The following is a 22,783-nucleotide window of genomic DNA, read 5'->3' as shown; positions in this document are numbered from 1 at the left end:
AACGAATTAATTGGCTTTAATAAACAACTGAGGCTGGTTGGGACTTCAGCCTGGCCTTGCTGAAGCTGTTTATTTATGGCAAGGACTGTGGGCCCTTGGAGTCCCCAGGGCTGCCATGCAGGGGAAAGTCCAGGACTCCAGCTCCAGTTCAGTCACTCTGGGCCTCTCGGTAACTCACCTGGGCTAAGGCCCCGGGCCAGGCACCTGAAAGAGAGCGTGAGATGGAAAGGGTTCTACCTCCCCCTCCACACCCCAGCTCCTGATGATGGCCTCACCCCCACCAGCCAGCACCAAGGCCGGAGGGGCTCAGGGAAGGGGGTGAAGAGGAACAGGGTCAAGGGCACAGGCCCGGGACATTCTCTTCCACCTGCAACCTGGCTCCTCACAGCCAGAAGCCTACAGAGGAAGCCCCACCTGAGCGATTCATCTGGCCTTGAGAGATCCCAGAAGAGGCAGGAGGATGTGACTGCTGGGTCAAGATTGGATGCAAAGACCAAGGAGGCTGGGGGCAGGGCAGGAAGGGATGAAGGGGAGGTGACAGGAGCACTAAGAATGCAGGGGCGATGGGTGGGGCCGGACTGCTCTGGGCTCCTGCAGTGTCCTCGAAGGGGGTCAAACCAGAGAAAAGGGCTCTAGGGCATGTGGTGTGGCTCTGGGCACCCCACCCCGCCCCGGGAGGGGTGGGCTGCACTCACCCTGGAGGGATCTGCTTCACCCAGACATGATGTGCTTGACAAAGGCTGGGAAAGAAGACGGAAAACAGCCACGTCACCTGGCCCCTCTCGACCCCTTAAACCCCTCCTCCCTGGTCTATACCACCTGACCACAAACCTTCCCACCACCCTTTCTTCAGACTATGATTCCCTTTCCCGTTTGGGGTTGATGGGGAGAAAGTGGAAGAAAGGAAGGGAACTAACTGCTGCTCTGTGTACACTCTCTGTGCTGATACCAGACATGGATGAAATGAGCTACATTATCTCTGCCAATCCCTGCAACCCTGGGAAAGGGGCCAGCATCACCCCGTTGCTCAGATGAGAAAACCAATGTTAAGAGAAGGTAAGCGACTTGCTTAAGATCACCCAGCTGGTATATCACAGAGCTATCTCCAAAATCCATGCTCCTTCCATTACGCAGTGATGTTCACTCCCAGGAGGGAAAAGAACAATGTCAACTGGGAGCTCACCAAAGACCATGGGGTACACATATCCTCTAGCTCCTGCTTCTCTTCTGTTCTGCAGCCCCTCCTGGCCTGAACTGTACCCACCCTACCCCACCCCACCGCATCCCTGGCTGCCCGAGGAAGTGCAGAATGAGCTGATACCTTCGTAATTGATGCAGCCATTGGCATCCTCCTGACCTGCTAACAGCTGCTCCACTTCAGCCTCACTCATCTTCTCTCCTGGGGTGGGAGACAGTGGGCACTTAATGACAGATGGGCAAAGGACGACTGGCCAAACCCAAGCACCCCCTTGAGTCTGATGGCCCAGGACTTCCTGGATCGAGGAAGTGGTCAAACCAAACCTCCCCCAAGGCTTTGGAAGGTGGAGTCAAGGTCTTTAGACCCTTCCTAGCCCCCAAGGTCTCTCCCTCTGCCTACAGCCACCAGTGGGTAAGCAGACCAAGGCCTTAGCAACAGAAGCAAAGACAAGGACAGGGGCCCTGGGTCCCACCTCTCAGGCCTCACCCCTGCTCTCCCAGCCTGCTCTCGTCCCCTTCCAACCCTGCTGAGCAAACCCAGTTGGGGACAATGGTACCTACAGAACCCAGGAAGATGGGCTTGGACCAGAACGTGACACTCAGGACACAGGCAGCCCCACGTCTCCCCAACATACGCTGCTCAGGCGCTTCTCATCCTCTGTTCCTCTCCCGTGGGCTCCGCCGCTGCCTGGCTGGCATACGTACCCAGGGTGGCAAGGACGTGGCGAAGCTCAGCGCCCATGACCGTGCCGTTGCTCTCCTTGTCGAACACGCGCAGCCCCTCCACGAAGTCCTCGTAGGTGCCCTGCTCCTTGTTTCGGGAGATGTGCTGCAGGATGGGCAGGAAGGTCTCAAAGTCCAGCATCTTGGAATTCATCTCTTCCGGTAGGACCAGCAAGGAAAGGAATTCGACATGAGCTCGAGGGGAGCAGAGGCTCGGGAGAGGTGTCATCGGGCTCTGCCAGGCTAGCCCAGAGCTCAGCTGCCATGACTTCTGGGTGGGGCCCCCAGTCAGGAATCCTGGAGGGCACAAAGCCCCGGCAGGAGCTGGCTCTGGGCACTCTTCTCAGTGAAACGACCCGGGACCTGTAATGCCACCCTGACCTCTGAACTCCAGGCGGCCAGCGGGGCAGGGAGGTGGGGGGGGGCAGCAGCAGGATCTGAGGGGCTCCAAGTTCTCACGTTCACAACTTAGACCTCGGACACGTGACAAACTCCCAGTCTCAAGGGTAAACTGACAAGACTGCAAAAAAGAAAACTTCGCACAACTCCAAATTTGAGTCCCCTCCCTCATCCCCACCACCTGCAGCAAGTCTGAATCAGTAATGACTAGCACCTTTCTCCCACACTGCTGTGTGTTAAAAGCTTTCATTTACTTTTGTGTTTTTGACAAGCTATAAACTGCAAGAAGAAATTGGCAAAAGATAGTTTCTGTTATTAAACTACAGATTGCAATAGATAATTACTTAAATAATTCCTACTGAACAGTAAGAAAAAGATGAGAAACCTGGAATAAAAACTCTTGAATATTTACCAAAGTTTAAAAAAAAAATTTTACTTTCATAGAGGTAAAACCATTTTTGAGTATCCCAAGGCTGGCATTGCTTTCCTTTATAACCCAGAAACCACCCACAATGGAAAGACCCAAATATCTTTTGCCCTCTGAGAAGCTCTACTGACACAGGCAGGCTCCTGGTCCTCTGGTCCTTTCTGAGCCACATCCTTCAGCATTGCTGGTGTCTTCCCCAGCAAGAGTAGGAGGGGAAGGACCCAGAACCAAGGAAGAGGGCAGGAAGGCCCCAATTTGGGCCCAGGAAATCTCTAGAAATGATCCACCCTGGCTAAGGGTTCCTGCCCAGGTCGGCCCAGCCCTGGCCCCTGAGAAGGACTCATGTGTTAGGGCAGCTGTTAGCCTGACTGCCACAGTGACAGATGACATTCACAAATGGGACCCCTTGCACCACTTTCTAAACCCTCATTCACCAAAACCTATCTAATGCAAACCAGTGAAACAGGCATCATTATAGAGCTGAGCCTGCGTCTGCTCTAACTTATATTAAATGAATAATTTGCAATCTCAGTGCTGTATTATCAGAAACACATTAACCGTGATACAACTCAGGGTGGTCACAGGACATCGCTGTGCTGTAACCCCTCACCCACAATTTCTGGTAGAGGTGGGGGTGATGGTCAGTTCCCAGTTTCCCTCCCAGTCCCTCTGCCCCATGTCCCAGGCACCCTGTGCATCAGAGGAAGACACTGAAGCGGTAGAAAGTCGCGCCTGCTCCCCAGGAGTTCCCACCCTCACGGAGAAAATGAGAACAAGCCCAGGTCACACTCTTTTGAGGACTGACCAAGTGCCAGATGTTTTGGGTAATTCTAGAAATGGGAGGCAGGTTACCTGGGGCGAGCAGGTTGGCCTTGAAAGGAGAGAGCCCCAGGGGTGGGGAGGGGAGGCTGACCTTCCGGCTTGGGCTTGCCCAGGACACGAAGCACCTCGGCGTTGGTGGGGTTCTGGCCCAGGGCTCGCAGCACGTCCCCACACTGCCCATAGGTGATCTTCAGCTCTCCAGTCGGGGTCCGGTCAAACAACGAAAAGGCCTCTTTGAACTCTGCAGAGAAAAGACTGACTGCAGCCCCCTGGGGCCAAGCGAAGGCAGTGACTAGGGGCTGATCAGCTTCTACCCTTGTTGAAGAGCAGGTCAATGGAGTTGATAAAATATTTCTCTACAGCCAGCATGCCAGCCCCTCCCTGGAACCCATGCCCACCCCATCTTCTGACAACTAAAGAAGTATCCTGGAGCCCCCATGACCTGTTCCAGCATTGGGCCTGGGATCTCTTCCAGCAACCACTTGTCACATCAATTGACATCTCCCCTGCCTCTGCCCTTCCCATCCACTCATCTTTCCAGGGAAGTAAAAAGCACTGGCTCAGGAGTCAGGACTCCTGGGTTCTCCTCCTGGCTCTGCCAATCAATGTAGAATAAGCTGGGCTGGGTCTCAGTCTCCTTAAGCAAAGATACCAAGAGTCAGTCCTCACCTGACCCTCCCAGTTGAGTGCCAAAGGAGGGGGCAGTGTGTGAGCCACTCTGCAAAGTGATAAGACCCGTTCAGAAGTCAGCCAATAACAGTACAGTCTGTCCCAGGCTGAAAGGGAGCTCTCAGGCTGGACAAGGTGACAAGGTTGGACAGTCAACCCACCCCAGCTCTGCCACTGACCCACAGGTGGCCTCGGGCAAGCTCCTAACTTCCGTGGGCCCTCTGTCTCTCAGCTCTATGGTGGAATGACGGTGTGCACCTGTTGGGGCTTCGGGGGGATGACTAAGCCCTCCAAGCGTGGTGTTTAGCACTTGGTAAGGGACTTGGCTAACAGTGTGTGTGTGTGCACGCACATACGCGTGTAAAGTCAATCACATTCAATTCTTGGCAACCGCATGGACTGTCGCCCATCAGTCTCCTCTGTCTATGGGATTTCCCAGTCAAGAATACTGGAGTGGGTTGCCATGCCCTTCTCCGGGGGATCTTCCCAATCCAGGAATCAAACCCACGTCTCTTGCATCTCCTCCATTGGCAGGTGGATTCTTTGCCACCAGTGCCACCAGGGAAGAAGGCAAGCGGTTATTATTATATTTCTAGTTCTGAAGCCAGGCTCACAGAAGATGCCAGTGCAGGAGCCCAAGACGCCAGGCTGAATGAAGGCACTCCTGGGTCCTTTGCAAACAACCTTAAGTCCTCATCAATTTGGGTTCAACCGGCTCATTACCGGGGATAATTTGGACTGGGTATGGCATTGAAGTACCCTTGTGCTACCCATGAAGAAGCTGTTTACAAAGTGGATTAACAATATAAACCTAAGAGGAATGTGTGAACTACTTAGGAGAAAAGCTGTTTTTAATCCTCTCTAAGTACTTTAGAAACACTTACTTCCTTAGAGGCGGCATATGGATTATTTACAAATCATTCCACATATCAAAACAGGTTCCCCAAGACGTTTACCTCCAGCTCTTTATTAGACTTTGTATGAATTGCAAAGAGATAAAACCGCATGTCTTTCAAATTACTAAATAATTGAGCTCAAATTCCATTTCCGTTGCTTACTTGCTATGTGACCTCGGGCAAGTAAATATTTAACCTCTGTAAACCTCTTCTTTTATAAATGGCACCTGCCCCATAGGATCCTTAAATTACATTCAAATAAAATACAATAGCACATGTAAAAAATCTTAACTCTGCCAGTTCCCCAACAATACTGTTAGTAATCTCTCACTGACTTCAATCCCAATTTTAACACTTAACTGTGTGATCTTAGCCAAGCCACATAACCTCACTGAACCTTGGTTTCCTCCTCTGTCAAAAGGAATAGCACCGACCTCACAGCTTTGTTAGAAGAATTTAACTCTTAACATGTATAGCTATTAACATGGCTTCTGGCACAAATTCATTGTCTGATAAACATGGTAGTTGAATCTGCACGCAGGCTTTTGGAACTTCTAATTCATTCAAAAGAGTGAGGGCAAACTTAAAGATGCAATCTCCACATAAAAGAATGATATTTAACAGGAATAAATAATAGGAAGATTGAACAAGAGGAAAATAATAAGAATGATGACCTATGGTTCGAGCACTTATCATGGGCCAGCCTCTGAGTTGATAACTTTGCACGAATTACCCCATCTATATTTACAAAAACTTTATACTATAGGTATTATTATCCTCATTTGTAGGCCACTGCAGATGTGACTTCCAGCCAACTATTAAGGAAAACAAGTGAGGAGAGAGGAGGAGGAGGAAGTGGCCTGTTGTCCCAGTGAATGTTCCTGCCTGCTGGGAAGGCTGGAGCACACATAAAAACCCGACACTGAAATCTAGGATTGCAACTAGGGGGAAAACTAGCCCAGCGATCTCAAGGAATATGAGAGATGACACTCATGGTCTCTGAAGAAACTTTTTCTCAAAGTTCTATAGTAGCGAGTTGCCTGCTAGAGCAATGAGCAATGCTGATGATCCCTTTCCAAAGGGATATGGAAATCTGGAGAGGGACCAGAGAAGGAAGTCAGGAGTTAGAAACCAGCTCCTATGAGGAAAAAAATAAATAAATAAAAGAAATTGGAGCTATATCACCCGGAGATTACAAAGCTAAGAAAGGATTTGATGACTATCCTCAAATAGATGGAGGTTATCTAGAGAATGCTGAAAAGAATCACAGAATTTCTGAATTGAAGAGAATCGAATACCTTCAGTTTGCAGAGGAGAGAATTCAGGTTTAAAAAAGTGACTTGCACTAAGTCTCATGGACACCAGCGGCAGATTTAGGGCTAATAGCCAAGTCTCCTGGTTCCAAATCATGTTCTTTCCAGCAAAACAGAAGAAAATCATCTTCAGGTTCACCAAGGAGCAAAGGAAGAGATGGGAACAAAATCAAAACCGAAACAATTCAAATCCAACCTAAGGAACAATGCCTTCAAAGTCAGAGGGATGAAAGCCTGGGATCAGTTAAGACCCAGCCCTGAAAATCTTCATGGAGAAAAGAGGCAGCCAGCTGTCCCAGTTGGCTTTGACCAGGATTCTCACTTGGGAAATGAAAAATTTTTATCATTGATTTTCTAGTCTTCCTGGGTACCACTGTGTTTGTATATACAATGAGTATAAATTTAACTTGTTATTATTGTTTAGTCGCTAAACCATTTCTGACTCTTTTGCAACCCCATGGACTGTAGCCTGCCAGACTCCTCTGTTCATGGGATTTCCCAGGCAAGAATACTGGAGTGGGATGCCATTTCCATTTCCAGGGGATCTCCCTGACCCAGGGATCGAACCCGCGTCTCCTACATTGGCAGGCAGATTCTTTACCACTGAGTCACCTGGGAAGTCAATATATGTAACTAAAATGCATTAAAATTAATTTTAAGAATTTCACAGCACTCCAGACTATTGACAGAAAGTGGGTGTCAACAGAATAATGCAAAAATGGAGTCAGATTTAGTTCACTAGATTCAAAATGCATCTGCCATCATCATGCCCTTTTTGTGAGTAACTGGCTTTTTGGGAGGAGAAACTTGACAATAACTATTACAATTTTAAATGCACGTAGACCTGACACCTCCCTGGCGGCCCAGTGGTTAAGAATCTGCCTTGCAATGCAGGACGCCGGTTCCATCCCTGGTCAGGAAACTAAGATCCCATATGTATGTGTTTAGTCACTCAGCTCTGTCCAACTCTGCGATCCCGTGGGCTGCAGCCCACCAGGCTCCCTGTCCACGGGATTCTCCAGGCAAGAATACTGGAGTGAGTTGCCATTTCCTTCTCCAGGGGAATCTTCCTGACCCAGGGATCAAACCAGCATCTCTTATGTCTCTTGCATTGGCAGGCAGGTTCTTTACCACTAGCGCCACCTGGGAAGCCCCAAGATCCCATATGCCAAGGAGCAGCTAAGCCAACTCTCCACACCTAGAGAGTCTGTGAGCTATCACATAAGATCCTGCAATACATGGCAAAGACTCTGCGTGCCCCAGAGACCTGAGGCAGCCTAATTAATTAATTTTTTAAAAATAAATAAATAAAATGCACATATCCTTTGACTCATTGCTAGGAAAGCCTCCTGGGGAAAGCATGATGATTTTTCCCCCAGCTGGGGATAATCTGAAGGTCTAGCAATATGAGCTAATTGGATTAAAAGGTACATCCATGTGTGAGAATCTATACAGTGGTTTAAAAGAATGAGGTAGAACTGTTTTTGTGTTCAATATAAAAAAGATATTTAAATAGATAATTAAATAATATATACTATGTTATATATTGTTGAACCCAAATGTATATTAAATGAAAGATGCAGGACAGTATGCACCATAGGACTCAATCTGTGTAAACTTTACACATACATACTGGTGTAACATGATATATTTTTATCAAAGGATACGTAGACCTGTTAACAATGATTGTTTTGGGGAAAGCAGATCAGCATGAAAGGAAAGCAAGTGGAAAATATTTTTATTTTCATTACTTATTTTTAAGTAGTATACTAATTTTTATCATGTGCTTGTGTTAGTTTTATTTTTCAAATATAGCCTGTACTTAAAATCAAGGGGTTTGATCGGGTGACCTTTCAAGGTCCCTTCCAGTTCGTATGATTTCCTGTTCAAGAGTGATTTGATGAGGGAAACAGAGGGATAAATTGCAGTGAGGGTGAGGCTGTAAAGTAGATATCACAAGATGAAACATTTCATTCTCAAAACACCAGAATCCTACAAAAGAAGGGCTGAGGGGCTTGTCTAGAAGCTACACTTAATAATATCTACATAACATTGAGAAAATAAATTGTCTTCATCAAAGAGAGAGAAGAGCTGATGGAGACCACAGGTGGACTAGGGTACCCCCAAGACATCGCTGGCCCTGCCACCACTAGGGGGCTGAGAGTCTTGGCAGACTTCATGATGCAGAGGGAGAGAGCTGGTAGCCTAAGGAGGGCTTTTCAGTAACAGCAACAGAAATGATGGTTTTTAAATATCTTAGATTTTAGGGTAGAGAAAAGAAAAAATTTTTTTTTTTTTTGCTGTGCATCTGTTATGTTCCAGGCCGTCTGGCAGAGCTGTTCAGAACTCAAGCCTGGAATCAGATTGCCTTCGCTGGAATCCTGGCTCCACCACCAACTATCCGTGAGAGACTGAGCAGTCCACCCAACCTCTTTGTGCCTCAGTTTTACCACCTGTAAAGTGGGGTGGTGACGGTCCCTACCCTACCTCTTAGGGTTGTGGTGAGAAATAAATTAATCCATGTAAAGGGCTTAAGTAATAACAGTCAACAAAGAGCAAACCCATACTTGCTATTTGTTTTTGTTTGTTTGTTTGTGGTGGGGGTGTTTTTTGGATTGTTTTTTCAGGCGCACTGAGGATCTCAGTTCCCTGACAAGGGATTGAACCCTGGCAGTGAAAGCCCAGAAGCCTAACCATTAGGCCACCAGGGAATCCCCTATACTTGCTATTTTGCATAACAGTTTTCCAGTCATGCTTTTGTGTACCCTGACTCAAATACAGGTTTGCACTGGTGATGGTGATGAAATGATGGTGATGGTGGTGATGATGGCAGCGACAGTGATGATTACTCATGGTGATCATGACAACCCCTTCCCCAGGAGGCACAGCGGAGAGGGTGTGGGGGGTGCTGGACTTATCAGTACTCACCTTCGACCTGGTCAGCAGTGAAGTCTATCTGTGGAGAGAAACAGAGGAGTCAGGGCTGGGACTGCTAACGGCTTCCAGTGAGAAGCAGAAACGGCTTCCGGGGCTGCTGATTCACCCGCCGCAGACACGGAGGAGGAAAGGAGGTTATGGGCTGAGAGTCAAACACTGGCCTCCTGACGACCAAGCCACAGCTGACAGCCTATCAAATACTGCAGCCTCCAAAACTCTCTCAACACCACTTGTGAAGTGATGGCTCCAAGTGAGAGGGAAAGAGAAGTGCTCTGAATAACTCCGGAGCCCACACAACTCCCTATTATAATTCCTTTGGGTCAAATGTAAATTCCGTCCTAGCAGCTGTAAATGGTTTCTCCCCTTTCTACTTGACACTAACTTTCAATCTACTGCCTTCAACGAAGCCTTCCCTCATCCCCTTCCACTCCAGCCCCTCCTTCAGGCACACATCCCTCCCAGGCACCCTGGGGCAGGGAGCCTAGTGTGGGCGAGCCCTGGATGCTTCCTGTTTTCCAGTCATGCCTTTATGTGTACCTCGGCTCCTTAAAACCAGGGTCCCCACAGAGCAGGGAATTTGAAAGAAAAAACCTGACATAGAGCAGGTACTCAAAAATTATTTGTTGCAAGAAAGAGTAAATTTTGGATTTTCTTCCCCTAAATTCAAATCTGAGTACAAAAGAAGAAGGTGGAAAGCTCTGAAGATGAATGACAATGAACAAGCATGAGTCACCATTTTAATTTAGCATCTTATGTGTTACTTCATGGTCTTTATCCACCATCACCACCACCCCCTCAAATCCGCTCTCCACTGGTGGTGGAAACCAATCCTGGAGCATCTTCTTCTTCTTCCTAGTTCTGGTTCTGCTGCTCTGTGCCCATCCGAAGCTGACCTCATTAATGAACACCCCTGAAGGTGGCGAGAATGAGTTAGGAGAGCAGGAGAGGGGTTACACTGTGTTGGGAAAGGAAGTGGCTATGCCCAGGATGGACTTTGCCAGAGGTGTAGGTGACGGTGGCCAGAAAGCTAAAGAAACCCCCTAAATGGGGCAAAGGATGCCTTGAATGAACTCTCTGAGGAACAGTGCCATTTGCCTTACTTGGCAATGCTTTAAGTCCCAGGAGAAAACATGTAAGAGATATTAATATAAAAACATAACATCAGAATATATAGTCATAACCACACACATTGGACTGAAGTTTACTTTTGCTTTATCTTTTTAAAAATTTTTTTCTACTTTATTGAGGTATAATTGACAAAACTGTAAGATTTTGAAAGTGTACATTGTGATGATTTAATATATGTATACATTGTGAAAGGATTCCTCCCATGTGTTAACTGATACATGTGTCACCTTATTTATTTATTTGCTATTTTATTTTTGTGAGAGCACTCAGGTTCTACTGTGCTGTGCTAAGTCACTTAAGTCATGTCTGACTCTCTGTGATCCCATGAACTCCTCTGTCTATGAGATTTTCCAGGCAAGAACACCGGGGTGGGTTGCCTTTCCCTTCCCCAGGGGATCTTCCCAACCCAGGGATCAAACCAGTGTCTCTCATGTCCCCTGGGTTGGCAGGTAGGTTTTTTACCATCGTGCCGCCTGGGAAGCCCCCTACTCTGTTAGCAAATTTTAATTATACAATACGGTATTACTGATCGTCATCACCATTTTTACATTAGATCCTCAGACTGGCCCCTGGCAACAACTTTTCTACTCTCTGTTTCTCCAGTTTGACTTTTTGTTTTTATTTAAATTCCACAGGCATGTGCTACCATGCAGTATTTGTCTTTGTCTGGTTAATTTTCATTTGTACTTTTGCTCTGTCTTTGAGCAAAGAACCTTCTAAGCAAAGGAACTGGGTCAGTATAAGAGGGGAAATGGCCCTCAGAAAGATACCTAATTTTTTTTCCACTTTAAAGCAACTTCAACAACTCCTAGAACTGGAAGACCCAGACATGGAGAAGACAATTGCAACCAGACGCAAGAAACTGGGGAAGGTGGGTGATGGAGGGGAAGTGATAGGCCAAAGAGAAGGCACTCCGTTGATACCAGCAGGCAGTTCTTGTCCAGACTAGGTTGACCCACAGGAACAGTACATTATCAGAACTAATCAGAAATATAGGTTTCCTAAAGGAGAAGATAGTCAGCTTTTCTTGCTAGGCTCTGCTCATAGAGGGAGTGGTATATGACCTAGAAAAGCTTCAGGGACTTTCAAGGTCTTTTCCTTTGCCTCAGTTTCCTCAGAGTGTCCCATAACCAAGCTCAGGGGTGGGGCAACGGCCTCCATCTCTTGGCCAAGCCAGTTCTGCTTAACTGCTTCCTTGCTGGAATGACTATAGGTTAAACCTACGGTTCTGGGCACGGTGGCAGGTCCCCCAGGGCTGCGGGCACTCGGAAGAACCCTGGCAGGGCCAAGAAGGGTCATCCAGTTAGAGTTCTGGGGGCTAGTTTCCTGGCCTCTTTGTTACAGAACCAGGCCCTGAGCTGTAGTGTTGATCTGATTCCTCACCAACCCCCCAGCTCTGCCCTGAGGCTGAGATCCCCAAGGGCCCACCATTCCCAACCAGTTATTAATAGCTTTTCATACCAGTAGCCACTTGACCTTTTACATTCTGGTGCCAACGCTTAAAACTGTTTCAGTCTCCAGGGGGCTCTGACCCCCTCCTTCCGTGGCCCATCCCCTCCCAGTTCCATCCCTTAAGCAGCTGGGCCAGATAACTGAGAGGCCTAAAATGACTGAATCAGCAGGCAGGGTCTACACCAGCTCCAAGGAGAGGAGCCTTCCTTGGAGGCGTGAGGCAAGCAGGGCGGGGCGGAGAGGGAACAGGGCTGGGGCAGCCAGGGAAGCCTAGCCCAGCCCCCACACCTGCTGAGACAGAGGGTCTCAGACTGGGATGGGCCAGACCACTGCCTACTCCAAGCAGGAGCCCAGGGTAAGAGCGCAGATGAGGAGGAAAGGAGACAACATGGGCTGAGAGTCGAACACCAGCCTCCTGACCACTGGGCCATAACTGATGGCCTGCCAAACAATGCAACCTCCAAAACTCTCTCAACACCTCATTATGAAGTGAGGGCTCTAAGTGAGGGAGAAAGAGAAACACTGAATGATTCTAGAACCCACACAGGAGGGGCTCACCTGGGTAGGGAAAAGGAGAGGCAAGCTGGCTCTTCTCACCTTACCTAGGGTCTCCTTGCCCCCCACCACCCATCCACTGCAAGGGTCTTTGCAAGTGAAGCCTTTCCCTGACCCCAGCACACAGAGATCATGCTGCCTCGCTATTGACATCATCAACTCTGCAGTAAACTGGAAGTGATTATTCTGCGTCTTTTCTCTTAAAGATATCACACAGTCTTTTTTCTTCACTATGGTGCTTGAAAAATAGTTTGGGTGGTTGGTTGGTTGCACCTCCTGCCATTTCCGACTTTACTGAGCAAATGTCGGATAACAGAACAGGGCTTCCTCAGTCAGGGCAGAAAGCTGTTCTTGAGGCAAAAGAACAGCCTACCAACCAAAAGAGTGCTCCCCAGCACCTTCTCCATCGCCCCTGGGACTAGGATCGGGGGCGCGGACACCTCAGCCCTCACCCTGGTCCAGCCTCCATGAAGCAGATCTCTGAGCTCCAGGGCCAAGAGAACCCTGAATGTCAGCCCACCCTCATCCCAATGGCTAAGGCTCACTCACCTTTACGCTCTTGGGGTCAAAGGCAGGTTCCCTGAGGGGCTCAGGAGGTGGGGCAGGAGACGGGGTCGGGGCTGTGGCTGGCTTGGCCACCTCCTTCTTAGGCTCAGGCTTCTTGGGAGGCATGTTGTCCTGTTGGGCTCTTCCGAGGAGGTGGGATCTAGGAAGGAATCAAGAGATGTGGAGCGCCGGGGAGATGAGATGGGAGCCTGGGCCGCCTCCTGCCCCTTTTATCCTGGGCAGGAGCCCCCAGAGAGGGGCTGGGTGAGAGTGAGAGCAACTGCTGCTGACTATAAAAGGAAGAAACACCAGCAGGGTACAGCGGACAACTGAGCATTGTCACCAGGTTTGGGGCCACCAGCCCCCTCCCCCGGCCCTTCCCCCCACACCTCACACGCCCCGCGGCCTCCACCTCGGGGACAGGGAGGCTGACCCCTTCCTGTCAACTGGTGGACGCCCAGAGGGGCCAGGGAAACAGAGCCTCTCAAAAATGCCAGAGTCCAGCCAGAGAGATGAGCTGACTTGAGCAGCTGATAACCCTCACACAAAGCCCAGGGGAGGGCCAGGCTTTTTTTAGCCCCTCCTGAGCAGAGGCAGCCCACTGCACATTCCTTTTAAGCCAAGATCCTTTAAGCCAAGAGCCACTCTGGGGCCTCGGCTCTGCCCTGAGGTTCAACTCCAGCCTGCAGCCCCGGAGCAGCAGCTGGTGGGGCCAACCCGCACTGTCTCACACCCTCCCAATCCACAGGGTAAAACCCTCCATCTCTCAGAGGTGGCTCCCCAGGAACCCCCGCAGACCTCAGATTACTGGGTTCACCCCCTACAGCTTCATTCATTCAACAAAAATGGAGCATGTAACTTGTGCCCAGCAGGGACAGAGTGAGAAGCAGACAGTTTGGCTGAAAGTCAATGAGACTAGAGGTCAGAAAACTTGAGTCTCATTTTTACTATACCCGTAACTCACTCTGTGCCCCCTGTGTGTGTGTGTGTGTGTGTGTGTGTGTGTGTGTGTGTGTTACTATGTATCAGGCACTTGTAGTTAACTGTCATTCATAGAAAATTTCCTTAAATCTTCCCTACAATCCTATAAGGTAGATATTACTATTACTCCCATTTTGTACATGAGGAGAATGAGACTAAAACTAGTCAAATAGCAAGGCCATTCAGCTAATGAGCTACAAACTAGGATTAGAACAAAGGTGTGTTTGATTCTAAAGTTTATGCTTCAATGCAGCGCATGAATGCTCAGTTGTGTCCAACTCTTTGCAACCCATAGACTGTAGCCTACCAGGCTCCTCTGTCCATGGAATTTCCCAGGCAAGAATATTGGACTGGGTTGCCATTTCCTACTCCAGGGGATCTTCCCGACCCAGGGATTAAACCTGTGTCTCCTGCATTGGCAGGCTGATTCTTTACCACTGTGCCACATGGGAAGACTTATGCTTGAATAATTGATACTATAATCCCATAGAGTGGGGGACAGGTATGTTTGTGGTTCATCAGAAAATGTCAGGAAGAATACACACCAAACTGTCAACAGGAGACACCCCTGGGGACTCGAAGGGTAAGGACAGGAGGATGACAGCAATTTTCAGTTTTTTAGTTTTTTCACTTCCTGTATTCATGGAAATTTTTACGAGCATGTACTGTTTTTGTTACAAAAAAAAAGTTGAAAGTTAAAAAGCTCAGAAAAACAATGATAAAAAAGCTTATCCACTGCATAGAATTGCTTTGAGTTGAATCTTACAGCTCTATAGTTCAGAGGATGAAGAGAAATAAAGCTGAGAGAAGCAGAAAAGTCAGAGCCTTTCTAGGTCCGGTTTCCTTTCCTATAAAACAAGATTTCTAGAGCACCTAACACCTGGTGCTCCGGAGTCCGCATCTGCCCATTCTCTGGGCTCCCTCAGCACAGGCTCCAGGTGCCAGCATCAGAGTCAAAAGGGCCCTTAGAGATCGTCTCATCCCACCTGGTTTGACGAGGAACCTGAGGCCCAGGAGACTTCAGAGCTACCGTGAGACCTTCGGCTGTTCATGGGCAGAGCGGGGCCGGCTAATCCCGGCTCCCTGTGTCCACGTGGTGTTCCTACACTACCTGCCCCTCTTGTACCCTGCACGCGCTCCCTCCATCGGTGAGCAGAGACGCCTCCAAGGAAAACAGGCAGGGGGCTCACCAGGTGGTCCCGTGGATAAGAATCTGCATTGCAGGGCAGGGGATGTGGGCTCTATCCCTGCTCGGGAACTAAGATCCTATGTGCTGCAGAGCAACTAGGCCCAGGCCACAACTGCTGAGCCTGATGCCACAGCTAGGGAGGCCCTGTGCTGACTGAGACCCCACACAGCCAAATAGATAAATACATATTTAAAAAGATACCGATCCAGGAAAGGGGACCAGGACAAATCCAAGGGATCCTAGAGCAAGGCCAGGGCCCAAACCCTAGGCCCGTCCCGTCCTGGGCTGGCATGGCGGCTCCTTGGCTCTTTTCTCCTCCCCCTACCCCTTCTGCCTTCTATCTTCCTTCTGACTCCTGTCACCTGCTAGCACCCTTCAGTATTCCCAGCTGTCCTCTCCCTGACCACCTCCTCCAAGGGTGTTGGGAGCTCAGGTTGTTGGTGACGAGGAAGGAGGGAATAGGAAGCCCAGTCTCTCCTTCTCTCTCTGCCCCTACTCACATTCCCTTCCTGGACGAGGTGCAGAGACAGCCACACTGTAGAAAGCGACAGGCCAGGGACTTCCCTGATGGCGCAGTGGAGGACGGGAGTCTGCCTGCCAATTCAGGAGACACAGGTTCGATCCCTGGTCCGAGAGGACCCCACATGCCCTGGAGCAACACAGCCAATACTCCTGAGCCTGTGCTCTAGAGCCGGGGAGCCACAGCTACTGAACCCGCATGCTGCAACTACTGAAGCCCCCGAGGTAGAGCCCATGCTCCGCAACAAGAGAAGCCACCGCAGCGAGAAACCAGCCCACCACAACAAAGAGTACACCCTGCTTGTCGCAACTAGAGAAAGCCTGCCCAGCAACAAAGACCCAGTGCAACCAAAAACAAATACACAAATCAAAATTATTAAAAAAAAAAAGAAAGAAAGCAAGCTGCAGGCCAGAAGCTACAAGAGCCGGACATTACTAGTTCTGACTGCCAGCCACTTCCCCGTCTGGGCCCCAGGTTCCTTATCTCTAAAATGAGAGATAATCAGGAGCTTTCAGGGGTCAACAGATATGTAAGGCTTCCTTAACTGGCTTCCGGCTGTAAGGGACATACCCCTGCCACTTCAATCAGTATGACTCCTGCGTGTTTATATGCTAGAGGCCCCACAGTCATTTCCTAGGATATAGTTCTATGGTTTAAAGGTTTAAAAATAACCAGTTGAATAGAAGAACAAGTTATTCTAACCATTCTGGGAAGAAGTATGATCGCCAAAAGACAAGCAGCTAGAAGGCTGTCTTTTCCTTTCTTTTTCTTTTTTCTCCTCTTTTATTTATTCTTTAAGTTTTTTTTTTTTTTTTAATGCTTTCAATTCTAAGGTAAAGCAAAGTGTCCAGCCTTCTTGGGAACAAAGCTCTGAGGTTAGAAAGCTGAGAACGCTGAATTGGGCTGGGGGATCTGGAAACACAGAAAAGGCATGGGCTTTGGAGGCAGACAAGCACAGGTCTGAATCCTGATTTTGCCATTTCTAAATCTTGGGCCCAGCACCCTCAGGATCCTCAACAGTAAACATTTTCTTCTCCAGCTTTTGTATGAAATATTAGTTAGGCACCACAAGCCATCTCTGGCACAGAGGAAACAACAAGACTTGTCAATTTCACTTTGCGTTCTGAGGCAGAGGAAGCTAGAGGTGGGCTCTGGTTTCTCAGCTTTCCCAAAAAGACAGGCAGGAGAGGGGCCCCCAGGAGGGAGGGATGACTAACGTGGCAGTGGCTAATGTGATTGTAAGGTGTGGGTTTAGGAACGAGAAAGAGGTGGAAGGGAACAGGAGAGGGGAAGGGCAGCTGCTGGGTACCCACAGAGTGAAATATTTGTGGCTCAGAAAGCATGTAGCAGCTCCCTGGGGCCAGGCAGCCTGCCTGTCAGCGACATTCAGACGAGGAACCTGCCTGCCTGAAACCTCAGTGGGGAAGGAGACGCTCCTCAAATCAATTTCTGACTCTCGTTAAGCAACCCCAGCTAAAAACAAAGTGGCTAGCACTTCAGAAGTGACTAGAGGGGAGCTATGGTTTCCCAGGAAGAAACATGCATCAAGAGTCAAGATACCTGACACTAGCCTTGTTATTACTCAAACTCAGTGATGCCCACAGTTCATGAGACCCCAGGAACTGGATCGGAGGTTCCACTTTCTTATGGTCCTCATTCTGCCTCACAGTCACTGCCATTTGCTTCCAATCTCATCCACCTAGAATACCCTTGAGGCTTCCCCGGTGACGCAGTGGTAAAGAATCCACCTTCCAGGAAACGGAAGAGATGGGGGTTCGATCCCTGGGTTGGGAAGATTCCCCCCGGAGGGCATAGCAACCCACTCCAGTATTCTTGTCTGGAGAACCCCATGGACAGAAGAGCCTGGTGGGCTACAGTCCATGGGATTCCAGAGTCAGACACCATTGAGCGCACACACACTCCTGAGAATACCCTTCAGGGGGCCTATGGCAGGGTTTTATCCATCAATACGTGTTGACCAATCAAAGCAAAAGAAAGAAGAGGTGGCAAGAACCGGCAGCCTGACTGCGGCCTCCAGGGAGGCATGGTCCCCAGCCAGAGTGGGTGCAGCCACTCACATGCTGCCAACAGGAGGAGGAGATGGAAAACGCAGAACAGTTCACACCAATCAGCTTACACCACATGTCGAATCTGGACAAACACACAGGGGAGGACGGAGACCACCGGACTGACGGGGCTGAGCTGACACACACTCACACATCCTCCTCCCTTCGCCTCTGACCACCCAGCGCTGTGTCCTGCCCTGAGAGAGATCAGTTAGAGCCTCCTGCCCGGGATCAAACGCTGCTGACAACAGGCCTGGCTATTAATGCCTTGTTCTTGTCACCACCCCCCTCCTCTCGTCTGGCCAGTGTCTCATCAGCTGGACATCACGGGGCAAACCCTGGCCAACACTGCTTTTATCTGTCCCCATAGAGGGCACTGGACAAGTTAGGCTCTGCCGCAAGGACCCACTCAGAAGTTAGAGTCCTGGGTTAGAGTCCTGATTAATTTGCCAATTAGACAACTAGTTAACTTATTTTATTTATTTATTTGGCTGTATCAGATGTTAGTTGCGACACATCAGACCTTCTATCTTTCTTGAAGCCTGTGGGATTTTTTTTTAAGTTGCAACATGCAGGATCTTTAGTTGTGGCCTGAGAACTCTTAGTTGTGCATGTGGGATCTAGTCCGCTGACCAGGGATCAAACCCTAGCCCCTATATTGGGAGCGTGGAGTCTTAGCCACTGGACCACCAGGGATGTCCCCTTAGTTAACTTCTTTATATCTCAGTTTTCCCATCTGTAAAATGGGGCTGCTAATATAACCTGTGACTGTGAAGATTAAATGAGTTAATACAGGTGATAATGCTTAGTGCCTAGCACAGAGCAAGTGCTCAACATCCTTAAACTTGATTGAACCAGTGTGACTGGTGCCCCACCCCCCCAAGGTCAACTGTGGAAGAATTATAAACAGAAAATACCACGAAATGAAGAAAACTGTGAGATATTCCTTGGGTGAGGGAGACCCCACTCTGAACTGGTGCGAGTGAGGGGTGGCTTTGGTTTATGGCAGGAGGTGGCCAGGCATGGCTGTGGAATGAGAGAAAAAAAAAGTGTCTGAGGTTTTCATCGCTCTTCTCTGCAATTTCTTAGGACAGTGATGTGACATCGCCTTCAGGACTCAAACTACTGGCTTACACAATGCGAGTGTACTGAGTGCCACTGAACTGTGCGGCTAAATACAGTTAAAATAGTATGTTTTCGGGACTTCTCTGGTGTTCTAGTGGTTAAGAATCCGCCTTCCACAAGGGTGGGATGATCTGAGAGAACAGCATCGAAACATGTATATTATCAAGTGTGAAACAGATCGCCAGTCCAGGTTGGATGCATGAGACAAGTGCTCGGGGCTGGTGCACTGGGATGACCCAGAGGGATGGGATGGGGAGGGAGGTGGGAGGGGGGTTCAGGATGGGGAACACATGTAAACCCATGGCTGATTCATGTCAATGTATGGCAAAAACCACTACAATATTGTAAAGTAATTAGCCTCCAACTAATAAAAATAAGTGGGGAAAAAAAAAAAAGAATCCACCTTCCAATGCAGGGGACATAGGTTCAATCCCTGGTCCAGAAATTAAGATTCTACCTGCGTTGGGGCAACTACAGAACCCACATGCTCCAGAGCCCTCACATCGCGACTAGAGAGATGCCTGAGAGCCCCAACTAAGACCAACTCAGTCATAAATAAATGTTTTAAAAAACTAGTATGTTTTGTGTGACTTTTACTACAATAAAAACATTTTTTAAAATGCAATGCTATTTTATGTTATAATTCTTAAAGTGAGAGATGGGTTCATGGTTACTAGTTTTATGCTTCATAACTTACATAAACATTACATATATTCTAAGTATCAAATACTTCAAAATAAAATTAATATATTTAAAAATAAAAAAGTTATCAATGAACTTTTTCTGCCCTGGAGCATTAAAATCTATCCTTCTACCTATCACTTTGTGGACAACTTTCAGGGTGGATGAATAGATAAATGCACTATTTTGATCGGGCTGTTAGTTTAGGGAGTGTACACAAAAGTCAAAATTTATCAAACTGTACAAATTAATGTATGTGCCTATTATTGTATGTCAATGATTCCCCAACAAAATTCTGTAAAACAAATAAACAACAACAAAGAAACACTGATCCAGGTGCTGGTAAGGGTAACATCGGGGCATTGAAGATGCACTGTGCTCATGAGGAGCCAATCAAAAACAGGAGGGGGAACTGAACTTTGGACAGTTGTTTCCTCTCCTCATCCCCTCAACTTTCCAAGCAAGTGAATTGCAATCTAAGAAGCACTTCCCCCTAAGGTTGCTTCTCCCGTGGGAGGTGGGGGGCAAAGGGTGATGTCTGACATGAGGAGTTATTTTGTGGGGTTGGGTCTGATTGACTTGGGAGTTTTGATGCCTGGGATTCTCAGTCTTAGGACTCATCCACTCCTGACCCTCACCCCCTGAGCTAAATGGCGCTGGTACACATTGTTGAACAGAGCAACCTATGTACCCATGGGCAAAATAACAAGACAGGTGAAGAGAACAACTAATTCAGATGGATTCCACCCACTTGATTACAGATTGTCCCTTAAGTAGAAGGATGACTAGAACAGATCAAGATTTTAAAAGTAGGTTAATAAACATGTTAAAGGTGGTTCAAACAGTAAAAGATCTGCCTGCGACACAGGAGACTCAGGTTCTATCCCTCGTTCAGGAAGATCCCCTGGAGCAGGGAATGATTTCCCTCTCCAGTATTGCCTGGAGAGTTCTGTGGTCAGAGGAGCCTGGCAGGCTACAGTCCATGGGATCGCAAAGAGTTGCACGTGACTGATCGACTAACACTTTCGCTTTCAAAAGAGATCAAGGCAAATATTACCAATATGACACCAGAATGAGAAAACATAAAGAAGAATCAAACAGAAATATCACATATGGAAAAGTAGAATAGTTGAAACAGGGAAAACAACTTTAATAAAATAAGCAATGTTAGGCATAAAAAATGAATAACTAAAATTGAGCACACAGTAGACTTGAAAATTAGTGGAATGGATACAGCTGGGAAATATATTAGGGAACTGAAAGACAAAAGAGAGAATATATCCTAGAAGAAGAAAAGCAAAGCAAAGAAACAGGAAAGCTAAGAAATATGAGGGACAGAAGCAGTAGTGCTTCGTGGTTAGAAGAGCAATCAAGCTAAGTATACATCCAAAAAAAAAACCTCACATAAGATCATAAAGGACATGAACAGGATATTCACCTTACCATGATTTGTGGTGGCAGGACTTGGAAGCAATCTGGGTCTCCATCACTGGGAATCCCTGGGTAAGAGGCACAGGTACCATGGAAGAGTATGTAGCAGTTAGAAGCAAAGGATTAGATGCATACACAAAAGGATCACAGTGATAAGTGAGAAACTGAATGAGATCTAAGCCATGATAACACTTCCATAAATTAAAAAATATATACATATATATATATATATGCACTACCATGTGTAAAATAGATAGCTAGTGGGAAGTTTGGAGAAGGCAATGGCAACCCACTCCAGCACTCTTGCCTGGAAAATCCCACGGAAGGAGGAGCCTGGTAGGCTGCAGTCCATGGGGTCGCTAAGAGTCGGCATGACTGAGCGACTTCACTTTCACTTTTCACTTTCATGCATTGGAGAAGGAAATGGAAACCCACTCCAGTATTCTTGCCTGGAGAATCCCAGGGACGGGGGAACCTGGTGGGCTGCTGTCTATGGGGTCGCACAGGGTCGGACACAACTGAAGCGACTTAGCAGCAGCAGCAGTGGGAAGTTTCTGTGTAGCACTAGGAGCTCAGCTCAGTGCTGTGTGATGATCCCGATGGTTGGGATGGGGTAGGGCGGGTTGGGGTGGGAACGAGGCTCAAGAGGAGGTGGATAGGTGTATACATATATCTGATTCACTTCGTTGGACAGCAAAAACTAACACAACATTGTAAAGTAATTATACTCCAGTAAGAAAAGAGAAGTAGGGAAAATAATTAAAATTGGGGGAAAAAATGTGCATACAATCTTACTGATATCATATTGGTTATGAAGGAGCTAAAACTGAAGCTTCAAGTAAAGAAAATGCTTATTTGCAAATTAGCTAGACAGATATGAGAATTTATGCTAAAGTTGAAATTTCTCATAGTACAAATTAGTGCAGAGTTTTCTAACATAAATATGCAGGAGATATAGTATTATGTAAATTGGCTACAAAAACAACAAGAAAGTTTAAATGTTGGTATTAATACATCTTAGAGTTGCTTTTTAATTTATGCAATATCTCTTTAAATTTCATGTGAATAATATTGATTGACAGGAGAGTTGGTAAATTTACTTATCTTGGACATAGTTTTGAAACTGATATATGCTTTTGCTTCAAAGTTAAATCAACTACAAAATAAAGCAATTTTGTCAATTTGGATGCAGATATTAAAAGAAAGTGGGGTTTTTTTGGTATTTAATTCAGTTACTGGAAAATTTTAAAGCATGCTTGGAACAACTCGTGTACATGAATCTACTTTTCAATATCAATTTTATGGTCTAAAAACAGTTCAAGTATTTCTGATGAAAATTTAGCATCCAAATTGAGGTACACTGTAAGAGTAAAACACACAGTGGATTTTGAAGACAAAAAAAAATGTAATATATCTCGGTAATTTTTATATTGATTGCATCTTGAGATAAAATTTTGGATACACCGGATGGAATAAAATACATGAAAAAGTTTAAAATACATTCATACTAGAAGCATTACCTATTATTCAAGAACACACATAAACAAAAGAAATACACATTAAAAATATCTGATGGTTGCCTAACGCTATAATGCTGAGTGTAGTTTAGATGGAAGGGGTAATGAGATAAGAGGGAATAATCAATTAAACAAGAGAGGCTTTATATGAACCACTGATGAAAGAAGGCTATAAGTCAAGGAGAGTGATTAACCCAGTCCTCTGTATA

At 47.2% G+C, this 22,783-nt stretch overlaps 1 protein-coding gene across 5 annotated transcripts in view; it reads right to left on the bottom strand.

Annotated features, from left to right (window-relative positions):
* MYL4 (myosin light chain 4) overlaps positions 1-22,783 on the bottom strand; it is a 35,864-nt gene continuing 13,081 nt past the window's right edge. Inside the window, exons 2-9 of one of the 5 annotated variants that reach the window (XM_043904947.1) lie at positions 21,070-21,125; positions 13,068-13,224; positions 9,375-9,402; positions 3,660-3,809; positions 1,903-2,076; positions 1,322-1,399; positions 696-740; positions 1-204 (exon numbers count right to left, since the gene is read on the bottom strand). In XM_043904947.1, coding sequence (XP_043760882.1) covers positions 712-740; positions 1,322-1,399; positions 1,903-2,076; positions 3,660-3,809; positions 9,375-9,402; positions 13,068-13,190 — 582 coding nt within the window. In that variant the 5' untranslated portion in view covers positions 13,191-13,224; positions 21,070-21,125 and the 3' untranslated portion in view covers positions 1-204; positions 696-711. Of the gene's footprint in view, positions 205-695; positions 741-1,321; positions 1,400-1,902; positions 2,077-3,659; positions 3,810-9,374; positions 9,403-13,067; positions 13,225-13,453; positions 13,601-21,069; positions 21,126-22,783 lie in introns of those variants that run through there. The other 4 variants (XM_043904948.1, XM_043904945.1, XM_043904944.1 and 1 more) reach the window with 4 other exon arrangements.

The sequence above is a fragment of the Cervus elaphus genome, chromosome 5, assembly GCF_910594005.1.
Source record: "Cervus elaphus chromosome 5, mCerEla1.1, whole genome shotgun sequence".
Taxonomy (NCBI): domain Eukaryota; kingdom Metazoa; phylum Chordata; class Mammalia; order Artiodactyla; family Cervidae; genus Cervus; species Cervus elaphus.
Note: the sequence above shows the minus strand (reverse complement) of the source record. Positions and strands in the feature narration are given on the sequence as shown.